This window comes from Toxorhynchites rutilus, chromosome 1 (assembly GCF_029784135.1).
Source record: "Toxorhynchites rutilus septentrionalis strain SRP chromosome 1, ASM2978413v1, whole genome shotgun sequence".
Classification (NCBI taxonomy): domain Eukaryota; kingdom Metazoa; phylum Arthropoda; class Insecta; order Diptera; family Culicidae; genus Toxorhynchites; species Toxorhynchites rutilus.
Window position 1 is genome coordinate 123,456,143 of NC_073744.1, and position 20,816 is coordinate 123,476,958.

At 39.6% G+C, this 20,816-nt stretch overlaps 1 protein-coding gene across 10 annotated transcripts in view; it reads right to left on the minus strand.

The window, feature by feature from the left end:
- Positions 1 to 20,816, minus strand: part of LOC129761847 (sex determination protein fruitless) — a 717,406-nt gene that overhangs the window by 389,601 nt on the left and 306,989 nt on the right. Inside the window, exon 1 of one of the 10 annotated variants that reach the window (XM_055759643.1) lies at positions 8,762 to 9,337. The exons of the other annotated variants lie outside the window; for them this stretch is intronic. Within the exon in view, the coding sequence (XP_055615618.1) occupies positions 8,762 to 8,763 (2 nt within the window). The 5' untranslated portion in view covers positions 8,764 to 9,337. Of the gene's footprint in view, positions 1 to 8,761; positions 9,338 to 20,816 lie in introns of those variants that run through there. 10 annotated transcript variants of the gene reach the window in all.

Here is a 20,816-nt window from a genome sequence, read left to right on the forward strand (position 1 = left end):
GAACTTTACAGAAAATAAAGCCCTATAATAAAATCAATTGTTATTTTTAATTATTATAATTATTAACAATTATTATAATTATTTTTATTATTTTCAGTTTTTTCATTTAATTATATCTTTTTTTTTTACTTTACAGAATGTTTCGTATTGCAAAATTACAGAGACACGCACAGTCTGTGACATACGAGTTATGATTTTGCGCGTGAGTACAGGAGGGTCAAAACTATGTTTTATTGTCCAGTACTACATTCATGGTGGGCCGTAAGTAAACAAGTAAACAATATAGCGAATAAAGCAAGCATGTTTTTTATAGATTTCACACGCTGCTTGCGCTGTGGGGAAGGAGTAACAAACAACATGTTTACATAAAATTCGGGCTTAAGGTGAAGGTGGAAGGAAGCCATTGTAGTAGTATAGGAAAAACTACGTGTAAAAATGGGGTAATAGTGTTTGTGAGAGAAGAGCAAAGCACACGAAAATAGATCAATTCTCGCGTAACTTTTGAATATGTCCTATGTAACATTCACATCAACTCGAGAAAAATGAAGTTGAAGACCGGAACATTGTTCCGCGAATTGTTTCGAAAGGAACCGATCTTTATCATTACTTTTACCACTAGTAGTCAATAATACATCTGAAAAACCAATCGCAACTGTTGTTATGTGATATATATATAAAAGTCCCCTATTGATCCGCAGGGACCAACGTGAGTCAGACGAAAAGTTCATCTTTTGGTCCCCTAGCTTGGTCAGGGCTTAACGTTTTAAATAAGCCGAAAGAACTAGTGTATACTCGACAGGGAGAGGCAGAGTTCTTTGGTGAAGTATCGTAAATGAGACGCTGGGCGGTCTTACGGAAGTTGGCCGGAACCTGAACCATGGCCGATGAAAAGATGTATATCGGCGTGTTATTTTACCTTTTCGTGGCTTTGGTGGTCGTCTGTCTCTCCATTTTGGCCTTTCGCCCAAAAGTTTTCTATCGGACGCAGCTGGGGAATGTTAGGAAGGTTGGTGGTCTTCGCAACACTGTTTATCTCCAGCCTATCCATCCTCCAGTGATCTTTTGCATAATGGGCTTGCAGGTTCGGTATAAAGATCACATTACCTTCCCAACTCCTGCAAGCACTTCATACCATATATCTCCCCATTCACCATATGACTCGAAAGAAGAGCGGTTTGGACATTCCCTTCACGTCTGTCAGAGAAGGACCTTCTTCGAGAACTTGATGTGAATGATATATTCGACATCATCGCTTACCTGGGGAACGTAAAGTACCCGGTCCTCTGCCATTCGTTGAATTCTAGCATCAACTACGTCTCGTCTTTCATTATGAGTACGAAAAGAAGTTTTTCACTTCTTTCGCCGGAAAGAAGGTTTTCACCTCAAGCTACTCCATCTGGGTGATTGCCTGCTGCTCAGATTAAGCCGGTCTCGTCTGACACTTCCGCATAAAAATGTCCATTTTGGCTTCTCCACCGTTTGGCCGGTTGCTTCGATTTCCCGGCTTAAGGAGCGGCAAAGAGATGATATTGTGAATACCAGATCGGCTATATCTGGCGGACACAAAGCGCCTCAGGATGTCCAACTCCTTCGCTGTGGGGTGGAGGTTGCAGTATGGAAAAATCATCAAGTTGCTTGATAGTGGTGCTGCTGCGAATCAACAGCCTTGAATCATTTTTGTTGTAGACTTAATAAACGTAAGATTTAAAGAAAATTTGTTCCTAAAAAATTATCTTTCATCGCCATCCGAAATTAGTCCATTTTTTTGAATGCATACGTTAACACTAAAATCGATGAAAAATGAATTGGAATTTTCGAGCATTCCATTCGGTAATTTGAAGAAAATTGTAGAATTTGAATCGTGCTTGCCAGGCGTAAATGCTCTGATTGAGCGAGTGATTTTCGGGCGTAAACAAAATCTAAACCACCGAAAAATCACAACTGAATACCGATACTCAGAAAGAAATAATACTGATCAGTTTAGACTCGCTAAACTATGGTTTATGTTCACATAACCTATATACACAATGTTTTGCTTTTTGTGTCCCGCGTTATTCCTCTGACCATCTGGTCACTTTAGAATTGGAGCTATTTTGGTATTAACAGGTGAAAATTTAACTTTCAGAGCACTAGCTCGAGTTTTCCGACGTTTTTCACTATACAATGCGACGGCAGATGAAAATTTCATATCTTGTGAGTAAGTGATTAGAGTTTGGTTAATATTACTTGATGGGAAGTGCACGAAAACGATCATTTTCTTCACACCGTTTCGCAAAATTATTGATTTTCGGGCTAGGGGTGAGGGAGGGAGATGAAAGAAATGAGCGCCATTGTGGCTTCCTTCCACCTTCACCTTAACACATTAAGGACTGCACGTTTTGGGGCAAACTTGTACGCTTCTTTTTTTTGGATGCCACAAATGAGATCGTTTCCTTTGGCGTGGATGAGACGGAGGCGAGCTATCGGTAGGCCTTGTTAGATTCTTGGCAGACCAAGGATTTAACCATCGAGTGTAAACACGGTTTATTTCGTGATCCATCCGTAATAGACGGAACGCGAAACACGGGAAACTCGTGAGCGGTCCGCAATGTGTTAAGTCCCCATGGTAAAGTTCGTAATGAACCCTCCGATGCTGAAATGAGGGTCTCAGACCCTCCTCCAGATGGTTTTACGGTTTTTCAGGAAAAAAACAAAAACAGTCGCAGTCAAACTCTTCGTCTGTACCAAATAGTGACTCTGTTCTCCATTCTTCGACACAATCTCTGCCTAATTCTGCTCAACTTCCACGTATTAGACAATACCAGAACGCCCCGGCATCATCGAAAAACCGTTGGGTGGTATTCTTCCGTCCCAAAGGGAAACCTCTAAGAGTATCTCAAATTTGCAAAGACCTGACGTCTAACTACTCAGGTGTCTTAGAAATGACGAAAGTCAATAAAGATAAACTTCGTGTTGTGCTCTCAAATTACAAAGATGCTAACGCGATAGTGGAAAACTCTTTGTTCACTAATGAATATAGAGTTTATATTCCGGCTCACATTGTTGAAATCGATGGTGTAGTTACGGAAAAATCTCTTCAACTTCACGATTTTGTAAAAGCTAAGGGTATTTTTCACAATGCAAATATTCCACATATTAAAGTTTGGAGGTGAGATCTCTGAACTCTTTGATATCTGAGGGTACAGAAAAAAAGTGTTATCCATCTGGCTCTTTTAGAATTTCCTTCGAAGGCACAGCACTTCCAAATTATGTGCTTATTGACAAACTTCGTCTTCCAGTTCGGTTATATACCCCTAAAATAATGACTTGCTTAAATTGCAATCAGTTAGGTCACACTAAAATCTACTGTTGTAATAAATCGAAATGCTCAAAATGTGGCGACGACCATGACGAAGTCACTTGTAACAAAGATGCTGATAAATGTATTTTTTGTGGAGATGTTCCTCATACAATTAAGGATTGTCCGAAATACAAATTACGTTCGATGAACCTCAAGCAATCACTTAAGGATCGTTCTAATCGATCCTTTGCTGATATGCTCAAGGCAGCTTCACCTCAGGTACCCGAGGCTTCAGAAAATACTTTCTCTGTTTTATCAGAGGATGATGATTCGGATTCTCAATTTGATCCAGTAATCCCAGGAAGAGTCAGGAAGAGGAAAATTGCTTCTTCCTCTAAGCCATCTAAAAAAAAGAGGATTGATCTCTAACAAGCCAGAATCTTCAAATTATTCTGCTCTACCCAAGAATAACCCTCCTGGTTGGAGATCTTCAAATTATGACGTTCATTTCTCTGAATTGTCAAGCCATTCTCAAATTACTTCTCAATCGGTTCCTGAACCCTCATCTTTTTCAGGAGGTATTTCCTTTTCATCAATTGTTCAATGGATTCTTGATTTTTTCGGAATATCAGATTCAATGAAAGGTATCATTTTTGCTTGGCTTCCTTCTATCAGCCAGATAGCTAAACAAATGACTTCAAAGTGGCCCCTCCTCTCGTTCATTAATTTCGATGTCTAATTTATTGGATGATTCAGGGAAATCCTCTATTTTGCAGTGGAATTGTAGAAGTATTCTTCCTAAACTTGATTCTTTCAAGCAAATGCTCCATTTTTTTAATTGTGATGCGTTTACTCTTTCTGAAACATGGCTTCGTTCGGACAATGTGTTAAACATTCATGATTTTAATAATATCCGTTTAGACCGCGATGATTGCTATGGAGGAGTTCTCATAGGTATTAGAAAATGCTACCCATTTTACAGGATTCCCCTGCCTTTAGTCTCAGGAATTGAAATTCTAGCGTGTCAGGTACGTATCAAGGGTAAAGATTTATGCATTGCTTCTATTTATATTCCTCCAAGAACTATGCTTAATTATAGAAATCTTGTGAATATAGTTGAACTTTTACCGCAACCTAATCTTATTTTGGGAGATTTCAACTCTCATGGAATTGGATGGGGTGAGTCTTTTGATGATCGAAGGGCCAATTTGATTTTTGATCTTTGCGAGGACTTCAACATGGCAATTTACAGGTGATGTAACAAGAATCGTTCCATCTTCAGGCCGCGCTAGTTGATTAGATTTGTCTCTGTGTTCTTCCTCTTTTTCTTTAGATTGTAATTGGAATGTCATTCAAGATCCACATGGAAGTGATAATTTGCCAATCACTATTTCCATTTCAAATAATTCAAAATCGTCTGAAACAACAAATATTCAGCATGATTTATCTAGAAACATTGATTGGAAGAGATTTTCTTCAATTATTTCAGAATCGGTGGCATTAGTTCATGAGTTACCCCCGCTGGAAGAATATAATTTTCTAACTGGTTTAATTCTTGACAGTGCTATTGATGCTCAGACGAAGCGCTTTCCTGGTAATTCGTTTCGTAGACGTCCTCCTAATCTGTGGTGGGACCAAGAATGTACAAATCTCTATAAAGATAAATCGAATGCGTTCAAGGATTGGCGAAAATTGGGCACCCGTGAACGTTATGATAACTACATTTATCTGGAGCGTAAATTCAAAAGCTTCATTAAAGCTAAAAAGAGAGGCTATTGGCGTCATTTTGTAAATGGGCTTTCACGAGAGACTTCCTTGAGCACTCTTTGGAGAGTTGCCAGACAAATGAGAAATTCATCTCATTCAAATGAATAAGTTGAATATTCAGAAAGGTGGATTTTTGACTTTGCCAAGAAGATATGTCCAGACTCTGCCCCCGCACCTTCTCCCTTCTTAGAGACATATGATGATGTTGAACCTCCGTTCAGTATGACTGAGTTTTCTCTTGCCCTTCTTTCTTGCAACAACACGGCTCCAGGGTCAGATAGGATCAAATTTAATTTGTTGAAAAATCTACCTGATAATGCGAAAAGACGTTTGTTGAAACTGTTCAATTCCTTGAGCAGAACATTGTTCCGCATGAGTGGCGACAAATTAAAGTTATAGCTATTCTGAAACCTGATAAACCTGCGTCTGATTATAATTCTTATAGACCAATTGCAATGCTATCTTGCATTCGCAAATTACTAGAAAAAATGATTCTCCATCGTTTAGACAGCTGGGTTGAATCTAATAATCTTCTCTCGCCATCGCAGTTCGGGTTTCGTAGAGGCAAAGGAACCAATGATTGTCTTGCGCTTCTTTCATCAGAGGTTGACTTTGCCTTGTGTAGTAAGCAAAAAATGGCATCAGTGTTCCTAAATATCAAAGGTGCGTTCGATTCTGTTTCCATTGAAGTTCTTTTTCAAAAACTTCGTCTAAATAGGTTTTCCCAGAAATTAAATAGTTTTCTGTTTAACCTAATGCGTGAAAAACATATGAGTTTTTCTCATGGTTCTTCGTCAGTTTTACGCCTTAGCTACATGGGTCTTCCTCAAGGCTCATGCCTTAGTCCAATTCTTTACAACTTCTATGTAAATGATATTGATGTTTGTTTATTGGGAAATTGTACTTTGAGACAGTTTGCAGATGATTGTGTAGTATCGGTAATAGGCAAAGACAACACCGATCTTCATAATCCTTTGCAAGATTCTCTTGACAATTTGGTTGATTGGGCCTGTAGATTGGGTATTGAATTTTCTACTGAGAAGACAGAGATGGTTGTATTCTCAAGAAAACATCATCCTGCACATATACAGCTTAAACTCACTCGATGTCATTCAAGTATTTAGGTGTTGTGTTTGACCCCAAAGGAACATGGGGTAAACACATAGGCTACTTGAAATAAAAATGTCCGAAAAGAATAAATTTTCTTCAATCTATAACAGGAACTTGGTGGGGAGCTCATCCTGAGGATTTGATTAGGTTGTATAAAACAACCATTTTATCTGTTATGGAGTATGGTAGTTTTTGCTTCAGGTCAGCTGCCTGTACCCATATTTTGCATCTGTAAAGGATTCAATATCGCTGTTTGCGTATTGCTCTAGCATGTATGCAGTCAACACATACAATGAGCCTAGAAATTCTAGTTGGCATACTTCCTCTTTCCGTACGTTTTTTCTAGTTATCATTCCGTTTTTTAATACGGTGAGAAACACTTAATCCGAAGGTGATAGCAAACTTAGAAAAAATGTTGAACTCAGGCGTTCGATCTAGGCGAATGTCTTTATATCATGAATTTATGACTTTGGAAAGTCCATCTGCTTTATCTGGTTTCCAGATCATTCCTTCAATTTTGTTCAATTCCTCCATTACTATTGACCTGTCAATGAAGGATTATGTGCATAATATTTCAGATGATCTCCGCCATTTAGTTATACCTGCGATATTCCTGTCAAGGTATAAACATATTGACCCAACCAAAACTTTTTTTACTGATGGATCTAGTCTTAATGGATCCACAGGCTTTGGTATATTCAATATCAACTTCTTCACTTTCCGTAGGCTTAGTTTACCCTGTTCGGTGTTTGTTGCAGAATTGGCTGCAATATACATGGCCTTACTCCATATTCAGACCTTGGCCCCAGATCCCTTTTTCATTTTTTCTGATAGTCTCAGCTCTTTAGAGGTACTCCGTTCAGTGAGAACTAGATATACGTCGTATTTCTTATCTGAAATCCATCAACTTTTAAGTGCTCTGATAACTAGTTCATTTAATATCACTTTCGTATGGATTCCGTCTCATTGTTCGATACCAGGAAATGAGTAAGCAGATTTTCTTGCTAAGAAGGGCACTATGGAAGGAGACTTATTCTATAGGCCTATTACTTTCAATGAATATCTTCATTTTCCTCGTGAACGGGCACTTGTATCTTGGCAGTCAAGTTGGAATAGTAGTGATAAAGGCCGATGGCTATATTCTATCATTCCTAGGGTTTCTCTCAAACCATGGTTTAAAGGATATAATTTTTCTTGTGATTTTATACGGGTAGTGTGCAGACTCATGTCTAACCATTCTTCTTCGAATGCACATCTTTTTCGAATTAACACAATCTTAATCGAATTAACATCAGTGATAGTAACCTATGCGTGTGTGGTATAGGATATCAGGATATTGATCATATTGTGTGGTTTTGTTCTGAGTATCAACATGACAGGTTATCTTTAATAGAAAATTTTCGCAATAAGGGAATGCCACCTAATTTTCCGATTCGCGACGTTCTGGCTACTCGTAATATCGATGCTATTTCTTTAATTTATGATTTTCTCAAATCCATATGAATATATATGTTTAGTTTTCTTTCATTGTTTTAATTTTTATTATTAGCGTTTCCTTTTCTCTATTTCAACTTTTTTCTTCAGAATTCGAAAAGTGAGCAGATTTTCATCCCTTCCCTAGTCCCAAGGAGATAACTAGTTCCTAGGAGATGGACATCTCTGCAATAAGAAGCTTAAACAAGAAGCCTATAATATTATCTCATTGTGAATTTTGTCATATTGTTTGTCCATATTATAACATTTTTCGAAAAGATAATAGGGTTTTTATGCCTTTTTGAGAAAGAACATTGGCATTGTTCTACTCAAAGAGGCTTTTCCCTATTCATAAACACGGCTCATTGTTACTTAATGTTGTCGAGCCATTTGAAAATAAATTTAGTAAAAAAAAAACTCTCGCAACCCATTTGATGTTTAGTTCAGTTTATATAACAAACGATTTTTCTAGGGCCACAATTTGAAGTTTTGCTTGAGGTAAATTTAAGGATTTCTGAACAGTTAAAAAACTCAATTCAAAAGCAATAGTCCTCAAAGTGCTACGTCAAATCTTCGTCCGAGCCTCTACGCACAGACCTTTCTACTTTTTTTCCAAAATTTCTCCCTGGTTTACATTTTGTCTTCTTTTGTAGAAGGCATATATCGCTTTGAAATAATAGAATTTAAAAACCTCAGTTTACCAGACGAGCAACTCTCCACAATCTCTGCAGTGACCCTACCCATATATACAAGAGGAAGGAGATTATCCCATTTTGCGATACGCATAAACAAATCTTCGTATACTTGGGCCGAGCCGAGAACCGACAAACATCGCGGCAAGTAACGTCACACAGCTGTCAGCCCACTGGGCCGGGCGGTGTAATGTCTCGCCGAAAACTCATACAGTCTCGTAGAATTTCCCCCATACCAACACATCGAAACCCTTCTTTGGGACGCAAAACGCACAGAAAGAAAAACACCGACAGAATACAAACAGATTAAAAATAGAACTATTTGAATGTCCCCATAACCCAGCGTCTATAACAATTGTTGTTTAGTTTCTTTTGTTGCATAGCTGACTGCAAAATAACAAGAAAAACAAGATGTTCTAGATACGCTCGTTTGACTCACATTTTGATAGTTAACTGTTCTATTCGCCATTCACACTCGATGTTTGGCGTAGTTTTTTCTCGCCGTGTCAGTATCCCCTTCAGCTGGTGCTGCTGTTTTCGTAATGTAATGAGCAAATGAACAAAATCACAAAATCACACACCGTAATTTTTCGCACTATTTCCAATTAATTTGACACTGGATCGTTGCAAGTGTTGCGATTGATGGGTAGCACTGTCACACGCTAATTACTTCGAATACCATAGCATTCCCGAAGAAAGCCAACAGACACTTGGCTAACCTTCGCTTCTAGCCGGAATGCTGCTGCTCCTTTGGCAAAAAATTGCCATCACATCAAGTTAGCCGACCCCTAACATTACTTAACACATAGCCGTAGCGGGCGATGAGTTTAGATCGGTACTTCTCTTCGCTAGTCTCGGCGAAGTTAGCAGTCGAGGCACACACACGCGCGCCCCTACCGAGTCGTGTCCAAAGCAAACCGAATACGTAGGAACAGACACACCAAGAGTGTTTCACCTCACACGTGTCCACCGCAAGCTGGAGCAGCTGCTGCCCGCTGTTGCTCTCCCTATCGCTGATGGTCCTTTTGCAGAGCTTCTCCGCCACGTGATTCCTTCCGAACCCGCGCGCTCGGTGTAACACACATATTAGGGCGAAGTAACTCGAAAATAAGTCGATTGTTGGGTCTTCCTCGGCGCTAGTACCCTCTACCTCCCCCACGTGGTCAACCCTTTCAGAACCACTTGTGCCACCCCGTCGCACTTCTACGACAAGTCGTCATTGATAGAACGACATGCGGCGGGAGCTAAACAGCACTCGCATTGCATTTAGCCGAGAGCGGGAGAACCTTTCCTGTAAATGCAGGGTTGCCGAGTTTACGGAACTGGATTACTGTTACCAACGTATCAATTATTATTTCTCTGAGGAGCACATGCCTCAAATACTTACCCTGAAAATCAATAATTGAATGGAGAAAATGGGGGTGGATTGAAAATCTAAACACTGATCATGTAGGAAATAATGCAAGATTTCAAACGCTTATAACTTGCTCGTTTCTTAATAGGTCGCAAAGGGGCTGTCCACATACCACGTGGACAGAAAAAGCATGATTTTAGACACCCCCCTCCCCCTCCGTGGACAAGCGTGGACATTTCTTATACCCCTCACCCTGTTGTCCACGTGGACATTCCTCCGGTTTTAAGGAAAAAATCAAGAAATTCTATTTTTTTCGCTTAAATTTCATTTCAGGTTTGTTTCTATTTTCTATTCCATATGTTTGTTGATAAAAATTATAGCCTTACCAATGGCAACGATTTGTCTTTTTTTTTTGTTTGAGTATTTCAGCATCCTTCATGCAACTTGAGAATTCCATCCTCTCAGAACTTATGCTATGCAGTAAGTTGAAGTTCTTACAAGAATCTTAACAGTTAATAATCAGAAGATGCAATATCTGGTGTGTAAGGCGGGTGGAGTTTTATTAGTGCCCTAGAAGCGTTCTGGATCGTTGATTTTCAAACGTTCAGCTGCTAGCAGTACTTGTTGGAATTCATCGAAACTAGTTGCTAGATGCTCATGATACAGATTTTCTTCCAGTCCTACCAGACCCTGCCATAACTTTCTTCAAGCGAAAACCTGCTTCGGGCTAAGATTTTTTTAACTCAACATTCTTGTAAATGATTTGCCTTTCCTTTTTCGTTACCAATATGTATTTTTGTCGCGTTTATGAAACGAATCGCAGATTGAGATAAGTCCCTTCAAGTGTTTTTCGGTAAAATAAACCCTTATTCCGGAATCCGGTCGGATTTGAAATTAGCACAATGTTGCGTTCTTTAAGGGGGTATTCTAGTCTAGAAATTTGAAAAAATCAATTTCATTTCTTCATATTATTTCTCTAATTCAGACATTGAAGAATATACCATAGGAGAGACTTTTCGAAAATCTCATTATTTACCACGTTATAGCCATTTCGCATCACTACGATATTTTATCTAGTACGGCCATAACAATTAACTTCAAACGTGTTTTTCTCGAAATATGTTTTTGACGTGGGACTACGTCTAACCGGAATATATGGAGGGTAAAATGAAAACCTAAACACAGAACATGCAGGAAAAAATGAAAGATTTCGAATGCTTATAGCTCGAACATTTCGTACTGGATAGGAGAGATGTTTGCATCACTTGATAGGGAATATTTCTACGCATCTATCGCAACTAACAAAATGTTGTTTTTCATTAGATAAACAATTGAATAACTGTAAAATATTAGGCGTTATCTAACTGCATCGTTTTGATGGCCCGATTTACGGTTTCCCTAACACAGCCACCAAAACCAAGCAGCCTTGGGGAAATCGGCATTGCAAATACATGAAAGTAGGGGGACTTTTGTTCTCATCGAAAAATGTTCCCTAACACAGACTTTAAAACCAAGCAGCGAAATCGGCATTGCAAGCACACGAAAGAGCCTAGAGGCGAGTGAACTGAAAAGTTTAAACCCTCTTAAAGCCAAAAAGAAGAAAAAGAACACACGAAAGTAGGGGGAGCTTTTGTTCCCACCGAAATCTGTTCCCTAATAGAGATTTCTAAACCAAGGTGCCTGGAGAAATCGGTATTTCAAATTCATGCAAGTCGGGGGTATTTTTGTTCCGACTGGAATGTGTTTCCCTAACACAGACTTCAAATCCATGAAGCGTGGGGAAATCGGCATTGCGAATTCATACAAATCGGGAGTATTTTTGTTCCGATTGAAATGTGTTTCCCTAACACAGACTTCAAAACCGTGGTTTCTGGGGAAATCGGCTCTGCAAATAAATGCAAACTGCGAGTACTTTTGTCCTCGCTTGCCTTTGTGCAGAGTGGAATATGTCTGTCCTAACATGATCTTCTAAACTTAGGAACCTGGGAAAATCGTGCAGCCACTAGAAGCGAATGAACTTCCCAGTTTCAAGCAAATTCGAGATTCGAGAAGTATGTACACTTTTGGGATGTAAACTTCAGAGGGAAATGTAAAATAAAATAATCGTTTGATAATTTTTTTTTGTCTTTATTGGAAAGATTTTCAGCCTTAGGCTGGTTCATCAAACGTTTGATAATTCTTCCGTACATATATTTTGTTCTAGTCATCATACCAAACGTAAAAGGTCCGTCATTAAATTTACTTGTAACGAAGAACAATCAATCACAATAAATGAATTGACTTTACACGGCATTTGTTCATTTTTTTCACTCACAGAGCAAATATATTGAACTCAATTGAATTTGGAAACTGTTTCATTCAATCAAGAATTTAATCAATACAAACGAATGATTGCTCAGCTAAGGTAGTTCCACGTGAACCTAGATATAATATAACCCACTAATTTTTTTTTCAAACTGGCTTACACGATATCTCAAGTTCTACTTATCCGATCTATGTTTATATGAATACAATCTGTATGTATCTTTCAATCGCATGAACCTATAAAAACTCATAATTTTGTAACTTTACTATTTTAAAAAAATCAAGAAACTTAAAAAAAATGTTTTAAACAGCATTTTTTTCTTCAAATTTTCCGCCATTTTATCGAAAAACACGTTTTTGACTCACCGAGGTTCATGCGATAGTGGCATCTTTACTGATTCAGAATCTGTTCGATTCGTTTATTTCAGAGAACCAGAAGTGCTGGAATCTTGTACGCCATGGCACAACTTTTTTATTTGAACCCCCTCACTTGATCAGCTTCTAATTATGGATATTTTTTTTTTCGTTCAATTTTCGTTTTATTGTTGAAAGATAGATAAACAAATAGTGATATAATGGATGGTAAAAATATTCTTTGTTTTACTTTTTCAGAGCTCGAAGAAACGTCCGAAATTCGGTCTCTATCCCCCTTAATCTGATCGAGTCAGATCCTATCGGATTGTACAAATGTTGCAACCTTGAAATGCGGAATGCAAAAGTTTATTTCGTTCGGATTGCGATATGTCAAATGCGATCGGGTTCCGTAATATGGGTTAATATGTAGTCCACGCAGTGTTGCATGTTGCATGCATGTTTTTCGTGATGTTTCGTTTCTGTGATTTCGGTGATTTGGGAGTTCTCGAAAAAAAACTAACAGTTTTGTCATCAAGCTGAATTCAACCCGCAATTAAGTCGTGATTTTTAATACAGTAGAACCCCGATTATCCGCGGAATAGTGCGGCAAGGCCTCCGCGGATTACGAAAATCGCGGATAACGTAATCAATTACTAAAAATGAGAAACGAACACAAAAAAAAATATTTCGGCATGATAACTATGTTTTATGAATACAGGCATCATTAAACTATGCATCTGTAAAGTCGTACACACCAGGGGTCAATTAATGTAAAAGCCATAACCAAAACAAAATAGCAAAAGCCTATCACTCACTGATCAATTCCGGGAAAGTCCATAGAATTACCGCACCGCGGATCATCCGCTCGTGGACAATCGAGGTTCCACTGTACTACAAAAATCCAACATTCTTTTTGTTATTGGGTGTCTTCATCCTGGCGGATTTAATGGCCCTCTATTACCGATTGGAATAAATTGGATCCTAGTTCATGTGCGTTACCTTCAGAATATACATTTCAGGAAAGGAAAGGAAAGAGGTTCAGTCAGATGATAAAATATGGATGTTTGACCGAACAGCACTCTCAGGCAATTCAGTATTTTTATTGATGAATACTGAGTTATACTCAGGGCGGGCGTGAAGTTCAAAAAATCGTGTAAATACAAAACATATCTCATTCAATTTTGACTACTAACTTGAATGTTTTACTTTAAAAAATACTTAACGTGTCCACGTGGACAGTATCAAAACCCTCTCCTCCCTCACCGTGGACAAGCGTGGACATTTTCGTAACCCCTACCCCCCCTAAAGTTGTCCACGTGGTATGTGGACAGCTCCAAAGATGTTTGCATCAATTGATTGGAAATATTTCTACGCATCCATCATCTATCTATATATATAAAAATGAAGTGATGTCTGTCTGTCTGTCTGATTCTTATAGACTCGGAAACTACTGAACCGATCGACATGAAAATTGGTATGTAGGGGTTTTTGGGGCCGGGAAGGTTTTCGTGATATTTTGAGACCCCTCCCCCCTCTCTAAGGGGGGGCTGCCATACAAATGAAACACAAATTTCTGCATTACTCGGAAATTAACCAAGCAAACGAAACCAAAGTTGACATGTGAAAGTTTTAGGGTGCAATAAATGTTTCTATGATGGTTAGACAGTCCTTCCCCCACTCAAAGGGGAGGCTGCCATACAAATGGAACACAAATTTCTGCATTACTCGAGAATTAATCAAGCAAATGAAACCAAATTTGGCATGTGGAGGTTTTAGGATGCAATAAATGTTTCTATGGTGTTAAGATACTCCTTCCCCCTCTCTTAGAGGGGGCTGCCGTACAAATGAAACACAAATTTTTGCATTACCCGAGAATTAATGAAGCAAATTAAACCAAATTAGGCATATGGAAACTTTAGGGTGCAATGAATGTTTCTATGGTGGTTAGATACCCCTCCCCCCTCTCTTAGGGGTGGCTGCCATACAAATAAAACACAAATTTCTGCATTACTCGAGAATTAATCAAGTAAATGGGCGGGACGAAGTTTGCCGGGTTAGCTAGTAATAAATAAAATTATTTTTTTTTGTAAACAAAAATAATTGTAAAATGTCAAGTATTATTCGAACGCGCTAAAACTCACGTTTTGATTGGTTGAATTTTTATGTTAAACGTGAATCTATGCAGGATGAACCCGTGTCCACGTGTTGTACAACGGCAATCAGGGATCTCGCGAATCTAAATAGTAAAGAACAGTTTGTGAACAGTTTTTTTTTCAAGGATGACTCAGTAAGCGAGAAAATGATATTGCACGATAGTTATCGTAGCGGTGAACGTTACCAGTTTTGGGGATAGATGTGATCAGTGTTGTCTTCATATGTTGAGATAGTCCTGTCTGTTAGTTATCGATTAAACAGATGTGCTACAAGAGTAACCAACGAGCTAACACAGTTCTTCAGCTGTATAGGTGTAAACATTGACTTCAGCTATGATGAACTGAATGAGTGGAAGGATTATGTTGTGAGAAGGGAAGTAATTGAATCAGCCATAATCGACTACTGGGAACGAAGTGCTATAGGTTCTCTGAAAGAAATCGGTAAAAAAGCATGCGGCATCTGTATTGGTGATTGCAATTGATTCAAATATCTTATCATTAGAGAGAAATTTAGTTTATCAACGATTGGAACTAGAAGGAAATTAGTACACCCAAATTTAATTTTTATACATGTTTTGGTATCCCGATGTATTACGTTAAATGAGCCTAAAAACAACAGAAAATGCGCTATATGAGCGAGTGAAACAAGAGACATTGCAAATAAGCACGCATTAAAGCTTTTCGCATACTTCGTCACATACACGGCCCAGACCGAGAAACGTTTATGCACTCCTTTCTACTCTTAGAAAACGCTTTCCAACTTCGTTTCATAATGAGGTGTAATATTATCACGCCTTTGTGCAACAGCACCAGTGGCAATGTGGATAGCGTGGTCGTGTAAAATAGCCTTGCATTCTAGCCGGCCTTGGTTCGATCCCCGCTGACATATTAGGCTGTCAAAAAAGTCCTGCGGTATTTTCGCGAGGTGTCGTTGTAAGCGCGTAGTTCTAGTTGTATTCATTGTATCGAGTCATACTATAGCTTGTTGGAAAGGTATTTTTGCGCGCTATAATATAGTCCTTGACAGTGTTTTGTTTGGTTAAGTCGTTCGTGAGTTATAGAGCAAAATAAAGAGAAAATCCGACATATTTTACAGTACTACTATGACAAAGGCAAAAATGCATCTCAAGCTGCCAATAAAATATGTGCAGTTTATGGACCCGATACAGTTTCCATTTCCACCGCACAACGATGGTTTCAACGTTTTCGTTTTGGTGTAGAGGTCGGCGAAGATGCGCCACGCTCCTGAAGGCCTGTCGTCGAAAATTGCGACAATATCGCTGAATTAGCCGAGAAAGACCGGCATAGTAGCAGCCGTAGCATCGGTCAAGAGCTGGGGATAAGTCATCAAACCGTTATTAACCATTTGAAGAAGCTTGGATTCACAAAGAAGCTCGATGTATGGGTGCCACACACGTTGACGCAAAAAACATCTTTGACCGTATCGACGCATGTGAACCGCTGCTGAATCGCAACAAAATCGACCCGTTTCTGAAGCGGATGGTGACTGGCGATGAAAAGTGGGTCACTTACGACAACGTGAAGCGCAAACGGTCGTGGTCGAAGCCCGCTGAAGCGGCTCAGACGGTGGCCAAGCCCTCATTAACGGCCAGGAAGGTTCTGCTGTGTGTTTGGTGGGATTGTCAAGGAATAATCTATTATGAGCTGCTTCCCTATGGCCAAACGCTCAATTCGGACCTGTACTGCCAACAACTGGACCGCTTGAAGGTAGCACTCATGAAGAAGAGGCCATCTTTGATAAACAGAGGCCGCATTGTCTTCCATCAGGACAACGCCAGGCCACACACTTCTTTGGTGACGCGCCAGAAGCTCCGGGAGCTCGGATGGGAGGTTCTTTTGCCTCCGCCGTAAAGTCCGGACCTTGCACCAAGTGACTACCACCTGTTTTTGTCCATGGCGAACGAGCTAGGTAGTCAGAAGTTAGCCACAAAAGAGGCCTGTGAAAATTGGCTATCCGAGTTTTTTGCCAATAAGGAAGCGAGCTTCTATAACAGGGGTATTATGAAGTTGGCATCTCGTTGGGAACAAGTCATCGAACAAAACGGCGCATATTTGACTTAAAACAGATGATCGTAACTAATTTTATGAACAAATGAAAATTCAAAAAAAATACCGCAGGACTTTTTTGACAGCCTAATATTTTGGACTTTTTATGGGTACACTCCCAAAACATAGAAAACACTCCCAAAACTCACACTCCCAAAACATTAGAAAAGAAAAGAAGAAAAAGATGTGTGTCTCATACATACAAACATTTCAAAGCTTTTGAAACAGATGATTTTATTTGCTCATTTGACCCTTCAATACATGAAAAAGCATTCTTTCTGCCGAAGAAGAAATGTTTTCTGCCAACGCTAGGGTGTATTGATCATAACTTATTATTTTGATTCTTTGATTCGTTATATTCAACCTGTCGGAGACTTGCATCCAACTTGTCGTACGGAGGGGCTACCACTTTCTTAGTAGCTGCGGTTTTCGGAGGACCACCTCCTTCTTGGTAGAAGCTGGAACTGGACTCGACAGTCACCACTTATGTAATAGCTGAACAGGACTAGGAGGGAACGCCTAACGAGAGGAACTGGACTCATAAAACCTTTCGCTTGTTCACAATGGATGTTGGTTCAAGAGTCAGAATATTAAATTTCTACCTGAACACATCTGTTTTCGGTTTCCAGCCCCCGCGGCCAATGGCTGTCTCCAATTGTCGTCGAACTCGGGTGGCTAAAAATAGTTTAGTTCCATACGAAACCGTATTCAACTTGAATGTCTGTATTTCCTCTGCGGGAGAAAAGCGTCATACGATGCATTGCGGTGGATTATCCTCAGGTACTATATTGATTTGTCTAAACATTTTCTCAGTATCCGAAACGATCATGATTTGTCTCGTGAGAGATTACAAAATTATCGGCCTACTGGTGATCGGCTGACTGTTCGTGTGAAATATTCCTCATATTCGCACTTCTACAGGAGAGAAAGTGTTTTCGTCAATCCAATATCTTCAAAATTACAAAACCTCGCAACAAAACCATCCAAATTACCAGACATTTTTAAATCACACTTAATATTTGCTGTTGGATTCGGTGCTGAAGTACCACCACAAACCATCCAACCGAAGACCAAATCTATTACTGCAGGTAAGCCTTCCGCCAGCAGCAATTTTCTGGTCGCGTTGATATTATGTCCAGGATCTACCAAGGTGAATTTAGTTGGGAAGGACCATCCAGTAGAAGTTATCAAATGAGGTTGTAGGTAGATTTATTGATCTTCTTCCAGAAATATTGTACATTTCTTTTTTTTATCTTGTTTTCATTCATTGATATAAACGGATACAATGATGCTAATTACTAAAGCAACTAAATTTAAAAGTTTTGATTTTATAAGATATAATTCCTAAAAATTAAATTTCTACAGCGTTTTTTCCGTGATGCAATTTGATGTGACACACCCTTTACAGCTTTCGCTTATAATCAGATAAGAGTGTATAGATCACGTTGGCCATGCTTCACTGTCAATTTTTCGTAAATTTGGAAAAATGTCGTCGAACGAAAAAGAGCGTCGTGAATTAATCCTGTGCACTCATTTCGAGAATCCGGAGTTGTCACATCGGGACATCGGTAAGATGCTGGGAATCGTCCAATCCACGGTCAGCAGAGTACTAAAACGATACTTCGAGAACCTAACCATCGACCGGAAGGTGAAGAACGGCAAAAATGTATGATCCGTCAGTGAAAAATATCACAAGCGCCTAGTTAAGCAGTTTAGACGTGATCCGAGAAGTTCGGTCCGGGATGTCGCCAATAAGCTGAATTTGTCAAGTTCATTCGTCCAGCGGACCAAGCAGCGGGAGGGCCTGCGTACATACAAGGTTCAGAAGGCTCCTAACCGCGACGAAAGGCAAAACATGGTGAGGAAGACACGAACCCAGAAGCTGTACACCGAAATGCTGACGAAGCCGCATTGCCTGGTAATGGACGACGAAACCTACGTCAAAGCGGACTTTCGTCAGCTGCCGGGCCTGTTTTCTTCTCCGCAGAGGACAAATTCAGCGTTCCGGAGGAGATTCGCAAGCAGAAACTATCCAAGTTTGCCAAAAATTACATGGTGTGGCAAGCTATCTGCTCTTGCGGAAAGCGGAGCGCCCCCTTCGTGATGACCGGCACGGTAAACACGGGCAGGTTTACCTTAAGGAGTGCCTACAGAAGCGCTTACTACCACTATTGAAGCAGCACGAGGGCCCGACCATCTTCTGGCCGGATCTCGCTTCGTGCCACTATTCAAAGGACGCGTTGGAGTGGTACGAAGCCAACGGGTTCACCTTCGTGCCAAAGGAAATGAACCCGCCCAACGCGCCGGAGCTTCGCCCAATAGAGAAATATTGGGCGATTATGAAGCAGGCCCTCCGGAAGAACCCAAAAGTTGTCAAATCGGAGGCGGACTTCAAGAGAAAATGGATTTCTGTTAAAAAAAACTACAACCTGACGTTGTACAGAACCTTATGGACGGGGTAAAGAGGAAGGTGCGAGCATACGGGCTTGGGCTCGAAGTATGAATAAAAAGAAAATGCCAAGAGTTGTTTAATAGTTTTTATTTTACTGTCTAAAATTTACAAAAGGATCGGTCTACTGGGCGAATTTCTACAGCGTTTTTTCCGTGATGCAATTTGATGTGACACACCCTTTATTTAAAAAAATACTAATGAACCTAGATAACTGATCAGGTCACAAAAGTTGTGTTAAAAGAAAAAAAAACACATAATCACATTTATAAAATTTAACAACATCCACTTATTTATATTTGAAGATTTTGTTGTTGAAAAGAGAAAACTAGAATTACACAATCCCATTCACAACAATGATTTGCTGCTCAAAGTGAGTTAAGTCCTCTATCACGTATTGAGAAAATTGAATTTTATCTTTTTGCCTTACCGTCATATTTATTACTACCCTTCAATTTCGTCTTGGTAGATTTTGGCAAATCTCTTAAAACCATCGAAAAATGAATGAGCAACAAGCAATAGAATCTAAATTTATTGAATTTGTATCCCCAATATGTTCCCGAAAGACGAAATCCTATGTTAGTAGATGCCAAGTCAATACTATTAGCATAAAACAAGAAGAGCGCTATTGCGCTCTCCGTTCTTTTGGCATGTAATAAGAGGAGCGACCCTTGGAAATAATACCTGGCAACACTGTATTCGTTAGGGAACAGTAAATATAAATACTATGCTGTGAACTAGAAAAGACAAATATTGCATAATATAAAAAGATAAAAAAAATTGTTTTAATTTGATCAGAACGAATGAACTTTTAGAGTTTAAAGTCTCTATAATACAAAACCAGACCAACCAACTTTTGATTTGTGTTACAGTTAAACCGCCGGCCAACCTATCTCCTATCAAATAGCACAAATTGAGGATTTGAAGCTGAGCGCAGGAATAAGGGTAGCATATTTCTCATATATCCGGTAAACAGCCAAAAGGGAGCGTATTAAAAAGACAAAACAGTAACCGTTAGCAAAACCCTATTCTACTACTTTGATTCTCCCGCAGAGCATAACTTCGCATCACTGACAGGTTGAGAAACATAGATCACCTCCGCACGTTGTGTCGGAAAACGCGGTATGTTGGGGTAGGCGCGAGCAGCGTGGTTGCTGGATGCCGGTCGCGAAATACACAACATATCGACAGCGAATTGTGTTGGCCACGGGAGAAATGAGAGCAATGTTTTGACGCGAGAGAATTTTTACGAAGAGAACCGAACATTTGAGTTCGATAATTGTTATTAAGAGACAGGGCGAGTCTCGAAGAGAAAGAGAGTGGTGTAAACATTACAAACACACACGTGCAAGGTATTATGAGGAAGGGGTTGTTGGTGTTACAAGAGGCTGTAGCGGGGTAATCAGATGTTTTCTTTTCAGTTATCAGCAATTGCGAGTGAGAGCGCGTAACACGAGTGAGAGCGCGTAACGCACCTAATTTGCGGAGAGCTCGGTTCGATCGAATACAGTGTGTGAAAAATAAGAGAAGGAAGGCAGAGCTTAGTATTGGAGGTTTGAAAGCTTAGAGTGTAAACGACGCACCAAAGCTTGGGCGCCCCTGCGTTACTGTTGGCCCGATTAGAAATGAGTAACAAAATCAATGTTTTCTTCGTTCAAGCTGGTGTTCTCCGTTGTCCGTCAATTGAAGTATTCTGATTATTTCGAGCCTTATTTGCGACCGGGTAGATTAGTGACTAACATGCTAGTAGGTACCATTTTTAGGTGGTCAAATAATTCAGCTTACGTTATTCGATTCGGTTGAAACTAACTGC